This window comes from Neolamprologus multifasciatus, chromosome 6 (assembly GCF_963576455.1).
Source record: "Neolamprologus multifasciatus chromosome 6, fNeoMul1.2, whole genome shotgun sequence".
NCBI lineage: Eukaryota > Metazoa > Chordata > Actinopteri > Cichliformes > Cichlidae > Neolamprologus > Neolamprologus multifasciatus.
In genome coordinates this window covers 19,583,891-19,605,155 of record NC_140444.1, presented here as the reverse complement: position 1 = coordinate 19,605,155, position 21,265 = coordinate 19,583,891, and the positions used below count along the sequence as shown (strand labels likewise).

At 40.0% G+C, this 21,265-nt stretch overlaps 3 protein-coding genes across 7 annotated transcripts in view; 2 read left to right on the top strand and 1 right to left on the bottom strand.

Annotated features, from left to right (window-relative positions):
• Positions 1 to 3,320, top strand: part of pds5a (PDS5 cohesin associated factor A) — a 32,899-nt gene extending 29,579 nt beyond the window's left edge. For all 4 annotated transcript variants that reach the window (XM_085162313.1, XM_085162308.1, XM_085162309.1 and 1 more), the window contains exon 33: positions 784 to 3,320. In XM_085162313.1, the coding sequence (XP_085018439.1) occupies positions 784 to 787 (4 nt within the window). In that variant the 3' untranslated portion in view covers positions 788 to 3,320. The remainder of the gene's footprint in view (positions 1 to 783) is intronic.
• Positions 3,321 to 3,663: 343 nt separating this feature from the next.
• ube2kb (ubiquitin-conjugating enzyme E2Kb (UBC1 homolog, yeast)) lies at positions 3,664 to 9,749 on the bottom strand. Its single transcript, XM_085162315.1, has 7 exons — positions 9,383 to 9,749; positions 8,462 to 8,555; positions 8,311 to 8,369; positions 6,705 to 6,787; positions 6,526 to 6,625; positions 6,210 to 6,338; positions 3,664 to 4,275 (listed from the first exon to the last, which is right to left on the bottom strand). Exons 1-7 carry the CDS (start codon positions 9,443 to 9,445, stop codon positions 4,201 to 4,203), a joined length of 603 nt encoding a protein of 200 aa, XP_085018441.1. The 5' UTR covers positions 9,446 to 9,749; the 3' UTR covers positions 3,664 to 4,200.
• On the top strand, positions 9,098 to 20,400 carry smim14 (small integral membrane protein 14). 2 transcript variants are annotated; one of them, XM_085162317.1, is made up of 5 exons: positions 9,098 to 9,267; positions 14,129 to 14,224; positions 15,242 to 15,290; positions 15,408 to 15,562; positions 18,081 to 20,400. In XM_085162317.1, the coding sequence occupies exons 2-5, from the start codon at positions 14,150 to 14,152 to the stop codon at positions 18,117 to 18,119; spliced, it is 318 nt and encodes a 105-aa protein (XP_085018443.1). In that variant the 5' UTR covers positions 9,098 to 9,267; positions 14,129 to 14,149; the 3' UTR covers positions 18,120 to 20,400. The 2 variants fall into 2 exon arrangements, with proteins under 2 accessions (XP_085018443.1, XP_085018442.1); XM_085162316.1 differs by lacking the exon at positions 9,098 to 9,267 and adding an exon at positions 11,437 to 11,594.
• Positions 20,401 to 21,265: the final 865 nt, after the last annotated feature.

The following is a 21,265-nucleotide window of genomic DNA, read 5'->3' as shown; positions in this document are numbered from 1 at the left end:
CAAAACATCACTGCTCTTGAGAAGATCTGCATGGAGGAATGGGCCAAAATACCAGCTACTGTGTGTGCAAACCTGGTAAAGACCTATAGTAAACGTTTGACCTCTGTTATTGCCAACAAAGGTTATGTTACAAAGTATTGAGTTGTATTTTTGTTATTGACCAAAATACTTATTTTCCACCCTGATTTACGAATAAATTCTTTACAAATCCTACCATGTGAATTCATGGATTTTTTTTTTCACATTCTGTCTCTCACAGTTGAAGTGTACCTCTGGGTCAAATTACTGACCTCTGTCATCATTTTAAGTGGGGGAACTTGCACAATCGGTGGCTGACTAAATACTTTTTTGCCCCACTGTATATCCCTCGTCACTGGCTTTCAAAATGGCAGTTTTGATTTTTGCAAAGGAGTCACTAATGTGACGCCACCGTACAGTCTGTCGGAGCAGAGAGTGCCTACTCTGATGTAGGAGCTTTAAAAAAAGCTTTGATTGTTCCTCCCTCCTCTGGGGTAATGAAAATATTTCTGTGGTCTGAAAGTGATATCTGTTCCTACAGATTTTAGGGGCAACCTGCATTACAAAGTGATCACTACTGAGATGTTGCTCAGAATTTACCTTTTAGTTTTTACAGATGTTTGTACAAGTTGATGAACTCTTGGGGAGATTCCTGATTTAAAGGAACAACCTAAAGATTATCTAAGGATTTGTGTACATGTTACGTTAATGATGATGATGATGATGATTGCGCTGACACTGACTCAAAACTTCTTTGTCTTTCAGGTAAAGAGGAAACCACTGAAGGTGAAACCAAGACTGTAGAGACTGGGCCAGACTCTTCCTTATATCCTCCCAACCCTGCGTACAAGCTCCTCTGACTCTTAAAGCTTTCCTGGATACATTATGGACCTTTCTTAAAACACACGAACAGGCACACACACACACACACACACACACACACACACACACACACACACACACACACACACACACTCTAGAAGGTTTTACCTTGTAGTCATGATTTGAAGCTCATTGTATGTAGGTCTTACTCAGAATCATGTTATTTTTTTCCTTTGTGTTTGTTGCTCTTTGCTTCTTTTGTGGAGCCATTTTTAAGAAAAAACAGGATGGACATTTTACAGCCGTTTTAATCTGGTTATGATTGTTGCTTATTAAATCCCCTGGGAAAATCCTACTGTACGTCTCTTGACCTCTTCCTCTTTGTGTCTGTGTTGCACAGTATTTTTTTTTATTATATTTTTTTTATCATCGGGTTTTTTACACAGTTATATTTTGTAAATATGCCTGTGTAACTTTCCACTGAAAACTTTTTGAATATCTAAGTGAGAACAGTTAAAATCTTTGCAGCAGTTGGCTTAAATATGGGAACAACTGATGCGTTTAACAGACGTACCGGCACCAAAATTTTATACACTTTGGTAAGTTTAGGTTTCTAACTTTGGTATGTTTAGGTGCTTTCGCTTGTTTATAGCATCACAAGGCCAGTTAGAAACTTGCAGGTGCTTCTCAAGTGACACCAGTAATGCTTTTAAAGGCCTTTTGATTTATTTCCAGTGCGTGTAAATGGACAAAATTAAGCGGTCAAGCATTTCTGGATACTGTGCTCCCAGCTCTGCTCGCTGCCTCGTGCCCTGGACATGTCAGAGGCTCTGAAAATGAGCTGGGTTTTAATGACTTTTTTCTTTTTTTTACTTCTGAAGTACGTCACTTTGGATTGCATAAATGATATATAACTATCCAAGTATGTGTTCAGGTTTTTGTTCATCTTTTATGATTGAATATTTTTTGTACTTTTGTCAATTTTCTGTTGGGTTATTCCTGATTTTCAAGCATCGAGTGAGTGGATGCCATGTGGGTTGTGTTGATGACGGGGACTAAATATGCCTATACTCATGATCATATTTAATTTTTTCCAAAAAGAAAAAAAAATAAATGCTTTTAGATGTTATGGTGCAGTGCGTTTGTCTCTATGCCTGTGTTTTGGAAGTGCAGATTTCAAAAACAGGTGATTTTTCCACTTTTTTTTTTTATTCAAAGAAACATGACACTGTCACAATAAATAACCATGCTTTTTATACTGCGGATGCTTGCTTCCGAGAACAAGGGGAAAAAAATAAGTCTCAACCCAAATGGAGAAACTGAGATGCAACAGGCCCTTTTCTATGCTTGTAATCGTGCAATATTGTACATCATGAGGAAGACTGGAGAGGGTGGTGTCCGTTTTTGTCTTTTTCTTAGAAAATATTCGATCCAGCCATCAATGGTGCACTCTAGTGATAAGATGGCTCTTTATTAAGAACCAAACCCAGCTATTTACAAATAAGGGGGATGGCGTGTGCATTCTGCCTGCGTATGAACTTCCTTTTTTCCCCCCCACTGTGGGTAGAGACGGCTGCACATTAACTCCATGTTGCAGTGTAATACACTGCTGTGCTGGTAGGGACTGAGCTGGAGGTTAAGCAAAAATAATTCCTTTATTAAAAACAGAATGGCCCCTTGTGTGAGGATGCATCCACACCCTTTCTCTAAATGCCAAACATGTTTTTACAGTCCATGTACCTCAAAATCAAAAATATGTGAAAACACTTCCCAGGTCTGCTATTTCACTTCATAGAATAACAGGAGTTCCAGCCTCTTTTACTACCTAGAAGACAAAGTTCAAAGACGACCTCAGTGAGTGTTTTATTTGGCTGTGTAGTAAAGCATGTTTGGGAATATAGGACATCGCCTATATACCTGTATATATGGCCAAAGCCTTTGATTGACTGGATCAGCAATAAAGTGTACAGCGCCGCCTCCTATTGGTTATGTTAATGAGCAGATCCTCCATCTGTGGCCGAGGATGTGCGTATGGTTAAAAAAAATAAAAATAAAACAGCACTGCAAACCCAAATCCTTAATGTCACTCATCAGAATCTTCCTCTCAAATGTCTGAAAAAAAATTCCATTCGCTTTCCATCAACGTGTTCGGTAGGGCTTTGGTTCCCTACCGGTGTAACGCCAAACTGGGTGGTGCTTGGTGGCTTTCCCCATCAGAAGTTCCAGGTGTCTCTGATTATATAGAATGAGTCCTGTGAGATCCAAGAGTGTAGGAGAGGGATGTTAAACCAAACAAACACCCACTGCATCATCTGGCCAAATCAAAATAAAGGCAACAACATGAAAGGACAATAAACACGTGCACAAAAAAAAAAAACGTTGGACTGTAGATGATTGCAGAAAAAGTGGCTGAGCTGGCTGTTAGCTCCTGTGCCATGAGGGCCAAGATTTTGGCTGTGCCACCCTTTAAAAAAACAAAATACATTCAGAGGGACTTCTCATGGATCACAAAAGCATGAAAACATTTATCTCCTTACAATTGTAAACTAGGCATAGTTTATATTTAAAATAATCTGTTTTACAATGCCATGTAAGAAAAAAAAAGTACATCCCCACTGTATTTTCAAATTTACACAGATCTATTTACAGATTTTTCTTCTGTGCATGTGTGCAGATGTTGGCAGGTGTGTGTGTGTGTGATTTTGTTCTAAGTCTACATACAGAAAATAAAACCTGTACATCCAAACTTCTGTAGTGGATTGAGGCATCAATGAAAGGTTGTTCAGGAGAAAAAAAACATTACACTGCTCATGCACAGCACTATCCAGTCAAGAAAATTTAATCCAGCAAGACTTTTTTTTCTTTACAGTACTAAAAGTCTGTAGCAGAGAAACACACACGGTCCAACTGGCTGCCGAAGGAATTAAACGGTAATGTAGTGTAGAAGCAGTCAGCAGGCTTTCCTTTCCTTACATTTTACCCTGGAAAATTCACCTGATTACAGCAGCTGTTCGATCCTTTACAACTTTAAGGAAATTTGTGGGGGGAAAAAATAATGTGTTTAAAGGGCATGGAAGACTGGATGCATGGGTGGATTTTTTTTATTTTTTAAGGGTGGGAGGGCTTAATACTGAAATACACATATTGGGTAGGTGGGAGTAAAGACTCGGCAGGCAACGGGGTGCTGTGCATATTGGCAAATGCAGCGCTACTGGTGTTGACTTAGTAGCAAACAAAACTGGTAATAAAAGAAGGCTCAGACTGCCATGGTGGATGGGGTGTTTGTTTTCTGTGTAACAAAAGGCAGTGGTGGAGGAGCTGACACTGTGATGAAGGGTTTTTGGATCCTCACACCTGGCTTCAGTTGCTTAGGAGCAGCTCTGTCGCCGTTTCCACGTCCCAGGATTTTGAAGACAAGGCCGCTATTACTGCATTCTGTATAAAAGGAGGAAGAAAAGTTGAAAAATGATTCTCATCTGAGAATTCGCAGATCTCACAAAGGCTGCAGAGAACAAGAACCACCAACTGCAGCTGGAGTCCATCCACGAGACAAGAAACCCACTGGAGACACAGCTAAATATATGGTTTGTTTGTCATAAAGTACTGCGGTAATGTAAATGTTTGCATAAGCTTACTGCATAATAATAAATTCAAGAACGCATGCTCACAAACTCAAATGAATACTTGTGTGTGTTTTGTGTAATCCATCTTGCAAGGCCAAAATTTACAAGGCTCCAGCCATTTTGAGAAAGTTATTTATACACTAGAGACTATTCTGAACTATAAAGTAAAGAAAAAAAGGATCTACAGACATAAAAAGGAAGAAATCTACATACTATCTACTACAACTACAATCCTCTACTTAAAGCCTTAATTCTGGCAGGTAAGAAGGCCATCAGGAGGAAATGGTTGAGCCCCCAACATTAAACCATATGCACTGCTGAAGAACTTTACAGAGTGGAAAAAAAAACATACAACAACCCATGAGTTGAGAATTAAGGCCGTCAATACCTTTGACAAAAATTTGAATAAACTATGTAAAGATAAGTTATAACCTGATGTTTCCAGCGTATCAGCACTGTATATCATGCCCCCTGGTTTAAATAAAGACTATTAAAAAATACTAATGATAATAAAATTCTGGCTACCGCCAATGCTACCCAATAGCCTCCTACCAGACACATCTATGCTATCAATTTTAAAATCCTATGTTGTTTTGTTCTCAACTTATCGCATTCACAAGAGTTTCAGAAAACTTGACCTCTGACTTTGACATTGAGATCTCTGAGATTCAAACTTCTCCAAGATTTTCAGGGGACACGCTGCCTCATCCTCGAGTTATTGCATTCACAAATTTAGGTATTCACCTTGTCTGCCCGGCTGCCCCGCAGGGTGATGTCAATATTCCATCAGCCTTTTACAGCTGAGGGGTAAAAATCATGTAAAAATTATTACATCACTATCCAACTTCAAATCACCCCCCTCCAAAAAAAATACATTATACACATATATTATTGTGTATAATGACCGTATTGAATATAATGCCAGCAACAAACCAGAACACCAATGAATCTCATGCAGCGGTCGATCCATCACAGTTCACAGGTTACTGTAATGTGTAGGCGATCATTGTGTGCCAGTTGGTTTAAATCTGACCAAAACTGCAGCAAGAGTAGTGATTCTTGTGAATTGTAATCGAACAGATGCATGACAGATGGCTCGTCATGGTATGAGTTCGTCCAGCATTCAGCTGAACAAACTAAAAAGTTGACACGCCACATCTCACTGTTCATTACCAAATATTTAGTTTTTATCATTGGGTAAAAAAATGGCGCCAGAGATGGAACAAGTCTTCAGGGAAGTGAATAGAGGGTGTGGGAGGGTAAAACTTCAAAGAAGTTGAGCATTTCATTATCAGATGAGAAAAGAAAAAGGTAGAAGGGCTCAAACTGAGCAGCTCACGTCTTTTATCAGGAAAGAATGAAGCAACAGCTTTCAAAACAAAAGCACTTCTCTTTGTTTCACAAGCACAAAATGCTGTTGAAAGAAGATGTGATGCAACAGTGATGAGCATCGCTCTTTCTAAATGTCTCTAAAGCATGTTGCTGCCATCAAGCTGAAAATAAGCATGTTTCTTAAAATATGATGTTATTATGTTAAATATAAGCTCAGTTTCCCAGACAGCAATTAAGCCTAGTCTTAGACTAAAAAATATTTTATCATTATTTACTTTTTTAACGGAGAGCTTCAGTGAATTTTTCCCTTACTCTAAAACAAGGGACGATTAATGTTTGGGAAACTGGCTGATAGAGTGTAACTAAGTTTTACCTATAAATGTGAGGGCACAACAAAAACAAAGGGGTTCTGACCTTATCGAAGCCCATGGCACAGAGTTTGTCTATTTTACGTGTATAGTCAGGACTGGAGACAGGAGCGCCCGCGTAGACGTGAGACCAAAGCCTCGCAGTCTGTTTGAACATTTCTGGGTTCTGCTTATACTGAGGATTCAGAAATACAGGTCTGTGAGCAACATCACAAAATTAACTAGCAAATATGGCAGATTTTATTTTAGACACAAGTTCACACCAGGTACCGAGACACGTACAGTTACCCAAATATAATTTGGTACTTTAATATCCAATTATAAGCAGACAAAATGCAAGTCGTGCATTAAGTCCTTCCCACCTGGTTTGCTACTACTGCATCCTGTGGATCGTCTGGTTCTGCTGCAGCGAGGAGAGCCTGTAGAGATAACAGCACTGTCCTCAAGGTCATAGCAGCTGCCCTGAGAGAGGGTGAGAGGGCAGGTTAAGTGGATGGAAAACACAGGCGCACTGAGAACAGTTCAGATACTTTGCACTTACCACTGGTCTTTTAAAATGTCCAGGCATATTGCTCCTGTCACAGAACTGATATTAGGATGCCAGATCTTAGTGATGAAGCGCACCTAGGACATACAGATGAGGAAGCGTTATCTAGAGAAGAACGTGAGGTGACAGAAAGAAGAAATATTTACAGTTTCTTGCAACAGATATGTCAGCATCCAGGCTACACTACAGTAGCTGTCATTTTACCATGTGCTGATGTATTGTAAGCCATTGCGAGGGAAAGACTGCAAATTAATGAGCCAGCAGTTATGGTTTATGGCACCACTGCATTTTACATCTAAGTGACAAATTAACTTGATGTGTTAAGCATTTAAATTACTGTATAAGCCAAACGCCGGTAGTTTAAACCCATAAACTGTTACCTAACAGGTTATTTGGTGACATCATTTCAGGGAAAGATTGATTTCTTACCACCCCTGTGTTGAGGGTAGGTTTACAAGATTAATTTGGTTACAGGAGGGAGACAATAAATGTTTATTTTCACTATTATCAGTATTAGACTTTCTCTTTCGTTTTTAACATACAAGCTAATAGTGACCAGAAACCTGAAAAGGCTGTTTACAAGTCACGTTATGCTGTTCTCTGAGAGCACTAAAACAAACCTAAGGTTTTGTTAATTGAAGCACAATAGCTGAATTTACCTCAAAATTCTGATGCTCATAAGAATTATAAATTGATTCCGGTCAAAGTGCCACATGCTCGCTTCTCTTCATTGGCTCACTGTTAAATCCAGAAATGAATATAAAATCCTTCGACTCACACGCAAAATCTTGAATAATCAGGCCCCATGAGATCCTAAAGACCTCATCTTACTATACACTATACTTCGAATACATATCGTTCTTGGACTGCATACTTGTGGTTCCTAAAGCGTCTAAAAGTAGAATGGGAGGCAGAGGCTTCAGCTTTCACGCCCCTCTTCCGTGAACCAACTCACATTTTGGATTTGGGAGGCAGACACCATCTTTACTTTTAAGATTAGACTTAAAATTTTACATTTTGATAAAGCATATAGTCAGGGCTGGATCAGATAACCCTGAACCCTCCCTTTGTTATGCTGCTACAAGCTCTGACTGCTGCAGGGCTTCCCATGATGCACTGAATGTTTTGCTCATCATTTATCTCCTTACTCTACCTGTTTTTATTCACCACCACTGTATTTAATCATTAAGCTCTGGTTCGCTCTCCTTTAGTTTGCCTTTTGTCCTATCGGTCTCTGCTTTTTTCACTTTCCTCTCACCCCCAACTGGTTGTGGCAGACGGCTGCCCCCTCCCTGAGCCTGGTTCTGTAGGAGATTTCTTGTTGCTATATGGGAGTTTTTCCTTCCCACTGTTGCCAAGTGCTTGCTCAGAGGGGATTGATGTTTCTATTATCGTAGAAACATGGGTGCTACATAATTAAAAGTGATTTGAACTGCAGCACTGGGAGCGGTTTTTAGAGTTGGGTACCATGCACAGGGTCACTTAGGCATGAGCAGTGGCAATTAGTGACAACCGGTTTTACCAGCTATAACAAAAGTGTACATGTTTTCAAAATAACTGAACAAGGAAGAGAGAGGATGAAAGACACTAAAGCAAATACCTTTGGTGGGTTAAAAGGATATGTTTCTGGGATTTTTATTTCAAGTTGATATCTGCCACCTAGGAAAGAGAGAAAAGCAGACATGCATTAGTATATCAGACCACATGATGAGTATCACATATCTTGGCCATCATTTCCAATATTACAGTACCTTCATATGGTGTGTCTGGAGGCCCTGCTATCTCACCCCTCAGCTCTGTGAAGTTCTCGTCCACCAAATCTACTTTAATCTGGTTTTTACTCGTCTGTAGGTTGGAACAAATGCAAAAAAGAAAGAAAGAAAGAAAAAGGAGTTACCCAGCTCATGTCTTCACATTAAATTGAAAACAAGAAGTCCCTGGCAAGATGGTTGCTAGAAAAGGCACGGCTAGTGTCATTTTGTGTTAACATTAAAAACCAATTTGAGCCCCACTCCCAGAGGAAACACTAGGACAATTCAGGTTAGCACCAAAGTTACAAAACTATAAAACAGTATTAACAGGAGTTGGGCAGGGGGTGATATGACAGCATACACCTTTTAAATAAACGCAGTGTATTCAGATTGTTAACAAACAGCTGATTAACGCCTGATAAGTTTGTTGAACGTTGCAGCAAAACATCACGGCTGCTAATGCTAACTGTGGATACATGTCAAAATAGCGTTAACGTTAGCAAGCCTTGCTAACTGCCGCTAACTCATTTACGCTGCTAAACAGCTGCGGTTCCCTGCCTGAGGCGCTAACAGGCCACACACTCTAGGTTTACTTGACTTGTGTAATTAAAACAAAGGTGTGCGACGTTATTTGTTAGGCATTCAGGGCCTGTCAGTTGAGAGAGCTGAATCCCCGGTGTTTCCTGAACACACCCACCTGACATAACAAGGGAGGTTCGCCTGGACGCTGATTTGAAGCTAAAGCTAGCTAAAGTTCTCCTGTTTGGGCCTGACCTGCTGCAACAGAAGACCCAAACCTGACTAGGGTAAATCTATTTGGTCACAATAACGGCTGCCGGTAGCGTATATTTTAACAGAGCTGACACAATTTTAAAGAAAGAGCTGAGTAGAAGTGAAAATAAGCCGGTAGCTTTACCGCACCTCTTCGCTTTTGAGAACTTCTTTGAACTCCCGTTTGATCCTTTGGACCGCAATGTTGGCCATGGCTGTGTCTGCTGAGCTGCTGCCGCCGCTGCTGCCTTCAAGCTACACCCGTGGCCCGTCTCCCTGTGTTGTTTGTTTGTTTGTGTGTGTGTGTGTGAGGGGGGGAGGCCGCCTGTTCGGTGCTTTCCACACTTACGGAGCTCCTTTCACTTTCACCGTGTATAGCGCTTCTTTCCAGCTCAGAGAGAGCTCGCAGTCCGCCTGCCTGCCTGCACTCAGCGTCAGTCCGTCCAGAACATACACACACATAGAGAGCAGCTGCATGGAGCACACACTAGAACTTTCATTAATGAGCTCTGGTGACAGCCAACCTGGGTTCATGCTCTTTTGTAACTTCCCTTCAGGGCATTTCTGTCATGGTTTCCATCTGATTATGAGGGATGTTCTTACTGGAATGGGAACTCTTTCTTACTCACATTTTATCTATATGGTGGTCAGTATCTCTGTGTATATATATGTAATGTTCTGCAAATATGTTAAAAGCCATATATGCTATTAACAGTCACATTGCAGCTTCTGTCGCTCCCTAAGTATCTTGTGATAACTGGCGCAGGCAGCTGTCTATGTAGAGTGCACACACTCTTTATCTACAGTTCTTCAGCTTAAACGTAAAACTTTTCAGCTGCATTCATACCTTTGTGGTTTGTAACATGAATGGCATTTCAGTTACTTTCATCTCTTGGAGGTGAAGAAGAGAGCGGATGGAGGGGGTGGGGGCATGTTATGAGGGGTGATTTGAGACAGAAGGATGCAAGAGTGAAGGGGAGGTTTATAAGATGATATGATGTATGGTTTGGAGATGTCAAAATTGACAAAAAGACAGAAGGCTGAGCAGGAGGTGACAGAGCTGAAGATTCTCAGGTTTTCATTAGGATTGACCAGCATGGACAGGAATAGAAACCAGTACATTTGAGGGACAGCTCAGGTTGAGCAGTTTGGGGATAAAGTTGTAGAGACAAGGCTGAGATGGTATAGGCATGTACAGAGGAGGAAAGGAGATATATTGGGCAAAGGATGTTGAAAATGGAGCTGCCAGGCAGTAGGGAAAAAGAAGGCCCGCAGAGGAGGTTAATGGATGTAATGGAGGAGGACATGCAGAAGGTTTGTGTGACAGAGATGGATACTAGGGACAGGGTGAGATGGAGGCGAATGATCCATTGTGGCGAACCCTAAAGGGACCAGATGAAAGAAAAGGAGTTGCTTCCATCTCAGATGCATCTGAGATAGTCACTAGAATAAACTTTTGTTTCATTCACAGAAGTGAATATATTCCAGGTTGGTAACAGATGAAAGTAAGGTAAAGAACCTCTCATATTTTTTTAATATTGATAATAATATTAATAATAACCTCCACATATATTATTATATTCAATGAGATGTCTTTTTAAAAATGTTTGGTGCAATGACAGATTGCACTGTTTGTTGGGGGGGGGGGGGGGGGGTAATGGTGTGTGTAACTGAGCTTGTAATGTTTCTAAAACTTGGAAAATACAACAGGTTGGTGCTTCTCTGGCTCTTATTTCTAAGTATTGGTGTCTTATAAGCTTATTTGGGAATGGTGATAGATTAACTTCCACTCCCACAGTGACAAAATAAAACCAATAAGTTATATAATAAATAAATAAATAAAAGCCCAGATTCAAAGTTAAAGTTGCAGAAAGGTATCTCTTTGTTTTCCTTATTTAAAATAATAAAATTTATATAGTAGCATAAAACTTAAATACTTTAACTAATGAAAACTTTAACTAATGAAAAGTATTCAAGTCGAATCCACCACCATGTATTTGGTTACACAACTGCACAGATGTTGTAGATTCATGGGCCTCTGTAAGCTAACAGGCAACTGGACTGTTTGTTTACTATCCAGAAAAAGTGATCGTTGCTTGTTGTGATTGGCTCAAAGGGCCCGCCCATCAGACTTTCAGACCAATAAGCAGGACAGCTGTTTGGCTGAACACAGAGCAGAGCCATCGGGGAGCCGCCCCACTCCCGAGGTCCCGGATGAAGAATAGCCGCTGGCTCACGTGTATTAAACAAAACACAGACGGTGGTTTGATGTGTTTGCAGTTTGATGGTCTCTGTGTAGAGCAGCGGTGCAGCTCGGGCCCCTGAGAGACAGTGATCGTTTTCTTAACATCACGCAGCTCCAGTAAGTCGCTGTTTTTTGCTCTCATGTCTTTGTTCAGTTAATAACAATATAAAGACAAGGGAGTGGGTGGGAGGGGAGGGGGGGTGAGTTTCCTCTGGCTTGCCTGGCGGGGTTAGCAAGAAGCTAGTGTAAACGTTAGGCTAAATCACGTAATTTTAAAACTACAGGGAAGTAACCGTAGATGTCTTTGACCTCGTTTTAGCTGACTTCCGCAAAAGTGTAGGCAGTCACCCGTGGATCATACTGCAACCTGTGTATGTCTGATGTTAAACCTCCTGCAGTCTTAATCGGAAAGCCGCGCAGTGACAGATTACGGTCTTCGGCTTTAGCTGTGTTGATTCAGGTTGTTTGTGGTGTTGTTGCACTACGTTGCTTCACATATTTGTGTTGTTTAGTTTACTGTCATTGACGACAGTGGGGTGGAGAAAAAAGCTAGCTATAAGCCAATAGAAATTTAACAGCACCACCAAATGAAACCTTTAGAATGCCCATAAAGTTCACCCAACAGCCCTCTAATTTATTACACAATCTTTGGCTGAAGGCTGTGAGGTTTAGCCAGGTGTGCATCACTGGCCGCTGGGTGTAGTCAGTCTTAGGTAAACATGTTTGGCTTTTTATTTTGTTTCTTTGTGGTGTAGACAGATAATTCGGATGTCTATTGTGTGCTGGTGGATGCATAGCAAGAGACATGAAAATAAAATAAGTGGTTGAAAATATCCTAATCACTGTATATATGTTGGCCGCTGTTTTGTTTTTTGTTTTTTTGTTTTGTTTTTAAATGAGAAGAAGATATAATCTTGAAAGAAATGTCAGCCAGTAAAAGCAGCCAATCCCATCACAGGTATTCAGTGCAGTTAGGCGTGCAGATAAGGTCGAGAAGAACTCCTGAGGTTCATAGTTTGTAACAGAATGTGGAAGAAAGGGGATTTAAGTGACTTTGAACACAGCGTGAAAGTTGGTGCCAGATGGGCTGTGTTTCGGTAACTGCTGGGTCCTATTCCAGAATGAGGTTTAATTTAAAAACTCTGAGTTTGTTAATCCTGAGTTGAGGACTCTGGGTTTTCTGTTCCAGAGAGAGCATTAACTTCAACTCTGAGCCAGTGTCCAGGGGTAACACTGTGTGAACCCAACCTGCTCACTGGCCGGTTTACTTCAACAAACTCTGAGATTCTATCAGAGCTCATAGCAGTGCAAATCCATTTGCAGAAGCCTCAGTTAGGTTATAGTTTGCAGTTTTTTATACTTAATATGAGCGCTTTTATAATCAACCAATACTCAGTGTAAAGATGTATCCAGCAATTACACTGCAGATTTATTATCAGTGCAAAAAATAAACTCTGTGCTCTCTGTTATAACCTCTGTGACTCTGTGGGCAGTAATTGAGCTGCCACATTGAACAGAGCAAATGGGCTACAGCAGCAGAAGACCACACCTTGTGCTACTCATGTTAGAAATAGGAAGGTTACCGTTCACATGGGCTCATTAAATTTAACAACAGAAGATTGGAAAAATGTTGTCTGGTCTGACCAGTCTCGTGACCAGTCTTGTGCAGTGACATTTAGATGATAGAGTTAGAATTTGGTGTAAACAGCCTGAAAGTATGGATTTTCAGGTTTCATATAAGATGATGGTTCAGCAGCCTGAATTGTTGAGGCTGCTGGTAATGTAATGGGCCCAACAAAGTACTGGCAAGGTGTACCTAAGAAAGTGGAAATGAATGTATTTCAGCATCGTTATGAGCTTTAGAAGTTCATCTGGGGTTTGTTATGGGTTTGATAACCACGATTAGACACCTGTAGCAGACATCTGTGTGTTTGTGGTTGTTTTGTTTTGTTTTGGGTTTTTTTTCTTTTGGGGGGGGGGGGGGGGGTGAACCATTGTCAGTGTGTGTTTCACCTCCATCATTGTCAGCATTAACCAGCTTCATCTTGCTCCATCAATGCTTTATCCAAGCCAGTAATAGCTCATCTTCCTTTGTCACTCATAATGACAGCAATCATCCAAGTTCTTGCTAGTATGAGCCACTTTATTAGCAGGCTCTAAGCTCATAGTTTGACTGCTAGTTTGTGTCATATGGATTCATCTTTTAAAAAAAAAGTATGTTCATACAAAACATGCTAATACACTGAGAGTGCAGAAATCAGCTCTGAATGATCCAACATGGTGTTTCATAAAGGGCTTCATAGAGTGATAAAGGTGAAGGCTATTTTAAATAGAGGCTCAACATTCCACAGTTAAAGTTTATTTTCTCTTTCAAGGTTACTGCGATGAAACTGTGAGATTGGCGGAATATGGGGATTTGTTGGTATTCCCAGCAAAAGCAAGAAAACCGAAATTAACTTTTCACTGTTGCTGACATGCAGCAAAACGAAACGCCAGCACTCTATGCTGAGTCTCCTTACCTAAACAGTCTCCTCCCCCTAATCAGTGTGCGCTTGTAGAACAACAATAGAGCGAAGCAGTGACAAGAGGGAGTGTTAGGTTTCTTTCAGTTGTTCATGTACGTCCTAGTTACATGCTGTACTTCTCTTCAGGTGGATACTGTCTGGTGAGGAATGGCGGAGGGAGGCTTTGACCCTTGTGAGTGCATCTGCACGCAGGAGTACGCAATGAGGCGCCTCATCAATTTGGTAAGCGACACAGTTTGGTGGTTTTCTAAATCGCCTCTAATTTAAGTTGAAGAGACGGCGTGTAGACATGTCAAAATATTCAAAGTATGTGGTGTGAAGTGATAACATCATCTGCTGAAGTTAAAAAGGAAACGAAGATCAACTTGCAAGTAAATTCAAGCCTTAAAGAGATGCGGGGAGAAGGAAATGCAAAGCTACATCCTGGTTCCTGCTCAGTGTTTGTCTTGAGAGCCTGTCTGCTCTGCCATGCAAAGACAGTTTTATTGCCCTCAGGCTCGTATTGTGCTTGGAAATATACTTTGGCTCTTCTTATTTCAAAGTATAACATTTGTTGTTGTGAGTTTCCCAGTTTCATGAAGGACACAGTTCATAGTTACTGTATGTCAGCTTACAGTTGACCTAATTTACATTTCGTGCACAGGTGTAACCTACATGACAGAGAGCTGGATACACACTGGGCCATCTGATTTGCTTACAGTATTAAAGGATGTTGTTCAGATGTCTAAATAATTCTTCGTCATAGCTATAGTGTTTATCTCAGGAACCAGGTAAATGGCCTGTATTTGTATAGCGCTTTTACTAGTCCCCCCTAGGGACCCCAAAGCGCTTTACACACCCAGTCATCCACCCATTCACACACACATTCACACACTGGTGGAGGCAGCTACAGTTGTAGCCACAGCTGCCCTGGGGCAGACTGACAGAAGCGAGGCTGCCATATCGCGCCATCGGCCCTTCTGGCCATCGCCAGTAGGCGGTAGGTGAAGTGTCTTGCCCAAGGACACAACGACCGAGACTGTCCGAGCCGGGGCTCAAACCGGCAACCTTCCGATAACAAGACGAACTCCCAACTCTTGAGCCACGATCGCCTGAGGTAGAGCTCTGATGGTGGCTTTGTAACACTGCTGACCACAATATCTCTGCTGGTTAATGAATCAAAGTTAGTAGGCAGTGTCGTTCCCTCCCAGTTTGAGGGCAAAGAGTAAATCATTTTGTTCTTCTGTAATTTTCTTCCAGCTGAGGCAATCTCAGTCCTACTGCACAGATACAGAGTGCCCTCAGGAACGTATGTATGAACTTCTCTCAGTGTAGCTCACATTTTGTAAGTGTTTGAACGCACGATAGGACTCAAATGTGTGTCTGAATAAGAAGTATTTTATTTTATTTTATTTTTTTTCTTCAGTGCCAGGTCCCAGTGGGTCAGTGGGCGGGGGAGGTGACCTGACCCTCCCCATGGTTCTGATGGGATGGGCGGTGTTAGCCCTGGTCCTGTTTTTGTTGCGCCCATCCAGTCTCAGGGGAACCCATCATTCTGGCAAGCCCAGTGGACCCCGCAATGTGAGTGCAGATCACACTCATTTTACATAACAAATATATCTGAAACGTAAAGACGTACAGTAATGTGCAAAAGTCTTGAACCGCCACTCATTTCTTTACATTTGCTAGGAAAATTAGAAAGGTGCAGCAGGTGCAGGACAAGACTTTGAGATGATGTTCATCTGCTGGAGACGTGTTTTTAGGCCTGACACTTCCTGACATATTATCTTTTGCGTTTTGTATAGATTCAACTAAAGAAATGGGGAAAATGTTTTTTGCAAAACACAAAGTGACAAAGGTCTTTGCTAAGTTACCTGTTATGTGTATGCACAAAACTAGTTAATGCCTTGTATTAACTACCTGCAAAGTCTGGCTTTTTGAAAACAAAATAAAAAGACATGAGGTGTGGCTCAAGACTTTTGCACAGTACTGCAGTTTTTTTCTTTTTTTCCCTTTTGCCTCCATCTGAACAGTCCAGATACCACGTGCACATTAAATAAAAAGGAAGGTGTTTATCAGGGAAACATATTCCCTTGAATCTAATAATGCAAAGTTTGATTGCTATGAATGAAAGAGAGCTATTATTACAGATGATTAAATAGAAAAGCCAATTTGTTTGTTAATACGCTGTATTCTGCTTATTATTAAAATAAATTCGTGTTAAAAATATTACTGAAAAAGGTTTTACATCTGGTGTGTACTGCAGAGTTAGTAGGGCTAACAGCTGCTGCATGAACTTATGTTTTAAAAAAAACATAGACCAGTGTTTATGTAGCAATCAGCCTAAAAACACAAAAGAAGGACCTTTAGTCATTGCAATAAAAGACTTGGGGAAGCACGGAGGAAAATCTGTGTCATCTGAAATTAAAAAAAAAATTTTTCTTGTAATGAGGTCAGGGGATTAGACAAACCTGATACCTCTTTGACAAGGCACATGTCTTTTATAACAAAAGGCTGCAACATAAAACCAACCAAGATCTCAGAGTAAAACTAACATAAAGTCACCTCCAAACAAGTTTTTCTGCCACTAAACATTTGATTTTTGAATTTCTCTCTGCCTGCTAGTAATAATAATTGTAATTCTTGGGAATGTTGTTGTCATAGCTCTGTTGATTTTTATAACTGTGTGTATTATTTGAGTTTTAGACAAGTAACATTATTTCCCAATGCAAAAAACGCAGTTGCTGTATTTGAAAGCGGATAGGTTAATATTTGGAAAGATGACTAATTCTCTCCCTGAATAGAAACCAGGAACCTAATATTTATTCTGTGACGTCCTTCACAGACCAAACTGGAGCTTTATTTTAAGGACAACATATTATGACATTGTGGTTATTATGGTTTTGGGGGGGTTCTCCTTCCCTCATAGATCCTTTTATATGTATGTGACAAAAATCCGCAGAGTTGCAAAGCTCAACTCTAAGAGCAAGTCTTTCCTATAATCTAATTTTTTAATTTAAAAAGAGGAAAGAATAACATTTCTGCTGTACTTGAGTCTACAAAAAGTGACTATAATGAGCAGCTGCCTGCATCTTGTCCCATCTCTAATGCTAAAATGTCTCTATATAGACTATATGCTGATTTGCAAGACTTGGTGGATTACTTTTGTTCTTGATGCCACTGTCGCCATTAGCTTTATATGACTAATGAGAAACTGCAGAAACTTCAGACCTTACTTATGAAATACTAGGAGGACAGTGTGTGTCAGTGTGTTTGCATGTTGCCTTTTGTGTTGTGAAGTGCAGCCTCGTCATAACCAACTGCTTCATTAGCAATACAGGAAATGTAAATGGTCAGGATGCAATAATGTTTTTTTTTTTATTTTTATGACAGCAGTTTTACTTGTGAAATGTGAGCATGTGCAGATCATCATTTCATTTAAAGCTACAGGTACAGAAACGGCTTATTTGAAGTTGGCTAAATTGAGGGGTATGTGGCCATGTCTGTTAGCTGAAACTTCAGCTCCAAACACTGCGAAGTTTTCCTGAAAGGATCATGGTTCAAACCTTTGTAAGGGACACTTTTTAAGCCTTTAAAAATCAGTAAATTATTTATAGACTTTTTTGGATTTGACTGGTAATTCCATGCTAGGAGTTTTTAAATCCCAGTGATCTTTGAAAATACATTCACAAATCACTAAGAAAAACAGCTTCACATCATCTAACCAAGTCAAGAGCACTCAAGTAGGTAGACTTGTCATCGTCTACAATGACCTTGACAAAGATGTCTTCCAGAATGGAAATACAGAGGATTCAAAACTATATGCAAACCACTGGTTACTCTGAAGGACAAGAAAGTCAGATTAGACTTTGGCAGACAACATCTAAAAGAGTTCTTTGGAAGATTAAACCAAGATTAACTTGTACCAGAATGATGGGAAAGGAAATGCTGCAAGCCTGCACACTATATGTGAGGCAAAACCAAAAAAAGGTTAAAAACATTGTCTTTTTTCATGTAATTATACCCAAATCTGAGATATATAAATCATTATTTCTTTATTTATTTTTTATTTATTTCTGGGTTTGTTTGTTTTTTGCAGAGTGATGGAAGAGAGCCCCCAGCACCACCTATCGACTAGCAGTGGAGCCAAACAAACAGCAAATGTACACCTCCTCTGACTGGAGTTGCACAGTAGCTGCAACCAGGACAGCACCATCTGTCTCTCTGTCAACATTCCCTCACATATCTTTTTCTTTCTTCTTCTGAGGCTGTTGCAGACTTGTCTTTGATTTCTTATTACTAGAGTCCAACTGATCAATGAGGCCAGCACAACTATGATATTTAAAGGGGACCTATTATGCTCATGTCCAGCTCCAAAACTTATTTTACTCAATTAGTATGGCATGATTTAGAGTTTGAAATGATCCTTTTTTAGGTTATACTTGTCCTGGTGCAGCTCCTTAGCTGGAGAGGTGTTAGCCCCTCCCTCTTTAAGTCAGCTTCATTCTTATTTGCTGCCATACGCAGAATTTGAAATGAAGGTGGGTGTAGCTTCTATGCTTACAGTCAGAGCTGCAAGCCTGATATCAATTAAGGATTACTGCTTTCACTGACATCACAAAGGAGGAAGAGTAGAAAAAACTGAGCAACTTTGACCGTATTTAGTATGAGCATCCACCCATGTAAAAGCATATATGTGACACACATGGGGAAAATGGTGAAAAGCAAAATATGTCCTCTTAAAAACAGTTGCATTTCTCAATTTAAAAGATTTTATCCAGAGGAATGTGATAATAGCTGAACACAATCACATAAAAAATATAAAACCTGGTACGACACATGGCTTTTCATAGCAGAAGTACACACTCAACTGGCTTAAAAATATATATCGGTTGGATTTGCTTAAATGAGCAATCGCAGGCATCAGAGCTGGTCCCTGATCCCAGCTGTGATGCCTGTGGATCTGCAGAGACTCATATGCAAATCTATAATGAAGGAATGTGTCACATAATCGGGGAAGATGGGAGGGGGCAGTAGTAAAGAGTTCCTGTTAGGTCGTTAAATTGTTTTTCCGGTGCTTGAAATAATAAAGGGTGGAGGGTCTTTCAGTCTCTCTCAAACATTCCACACTTCTTACTTTATGAAGATAAAACTCTATACGGTGCCAGTAACCATGACATTTTGTATCATGTTTTAGTTTCATATTTAACCCTGCAGAATTTATTTGATAAGGTTATAGTCTCATTACAGTAACACAACAGAGGATTCTTAATGCAGTGAGTAAGTCTAGTGTGTTTACATTCGGGCCTTGGTGAGATACTCATCTGACTCAAGCAGGTAGTCAGCTCTGCTATATTGACTGTAAGGCTGTCCCTTTAAATAAGGTGGTGCAGCAGCACGTTTGAAGGACAAAATTGAAGTTGATCTGTAAAATGTGAGCAAAATATTTGATGCACACACCAGAGAAAACAATTATTCACCTCCAGTAATACAGAGATGCTTGGCCTCATTTGACAAAATGAAACTATCTGCAGTTATATCATCATCGTATGTTAGGATGATTGTGTGTATTATTGTGCTTTAAAAGAAAGTTGTACTAGTAGCCAAAATAATACATTATTAGCACTTTTTTGATTCCTTTTGAAGGTCTTGTGTACAGATTAAGCTTTCTAAAAGATGAACGCAATCAAAGTTTCTGCTTCACAACTTCTGTACCACGGTTTGTCAGTGGAAATTAATGAAACGTGCCAATGTGAGTTTTTAGTTTTGAATTATTTGTGTTGAAATGGCAATACTGAGGGGTCCTTTTATTATTTTCACTTTATTTGGGAATGATTTTTCATTTTCCACATTTTAATTGGGAACATTACCGATACTGGAGCCTTACCATGAATAAATATATAGCTCCCTCCTATTGTATTGACCCACACAAAGCAACAAAACCATTGAACCCACATATTTTCAGAACCATCTGCTGAGTGAGTCTGTTTGTGTTTTGTGAACATCTGTATAGTGTGTGGTTATTAAAGTGTATATGAGCCTTGGGATATATCCCAGGGTGTCTGTGATACCAGAAATTACATGCATTAATCTTAAAGTGGAAGAGTATTTGTTGAATGCACGGAGGGAGTTTTAAACACTCATCTGAATCTGGCTGCTCTTCATTATCAGCGAAAGTCCTCTGAATTATGTTGTACTATGGCTTTCTAGGGATGTTCTGTGAGGTCACAGGGAAGAGCTGAAAGATTGAAAATGCTGGGTCAGTTGTATGGTATCAATGGGGAAGCCATGAGACTATTGAGATGATTGGTGGCATCGCAGTAGACCTCAATTTACACTGTTACTGTTTAAGAGTAAAAGGGCTTCAACTATGCACTTTTCCTACAACAAAACAGAAAATAAAAAGACTTAAGTCTGAAGCTTGGCTGTGTTTTTGTGTGAAGCTGGCACATTTCCTTCTCATCAGATTTATAATTGATATATGCTTCCAGCCAGAGTAAGAATGTAACACTTAGTCTGTGCTGTGCTGAAGCACAATTTTAACGTATTCAACAAAACCACTGATTGTCTTCTACTTGCTCAGCCACTTTTAATGTATTTGTTGCTGTGAAACGTTGCATCTGGATTGTAATAATCAAGCAATACAATTCGGAAATTATGGCTTATAGAGGAGGGGTGGAATTTTAGGCTTATTTTGCCACCAGATGAGCTGGACACTTTGCAGTCACTTTGAGTCCACCATGAACTCCTCAGTACAAGTATCCTAGAGTCAAATGTGAGGCCATGTGAGGTCAGTCAACAGGCTGATGATCCCATGCGCAGCATCAAAGCTACAACAGAATGGCTGAAAAAGAAAAGAATCAAGGTGTTGCAGTGACCTTGTCAGAGTCTAGACCTCAACCTGACTGAAATGCAGTGAAGGGACCTCAAGAGAGCTGTGCATAAACAAATGCCTGTAAAACCTCAATGACTCAAGCTATACTGTAATAAACAGTGGGCCAAAATTTCTCAACAGTGATATGAGGGACTGATTAATCATAGAGAAAATCACTTCTTCCAGTTATTGCTGCTAAAAGTGATTCTTTAGTTTTTCACAGGACTGCATATTTGTATGTGCTTGTCATCCTTAAAGATTAGGCTCTCTCTAGTTAAGGTATTTTCAAAAGAAATTTTAACACTGTTTTATGTGATTACTCCTCTTGATAATTAAATCATTTATACAAAAAAAAAATACGGTCCTTATTAATATCAATTTGAGGCTAGACTGGGTAAATAAAGTAGATA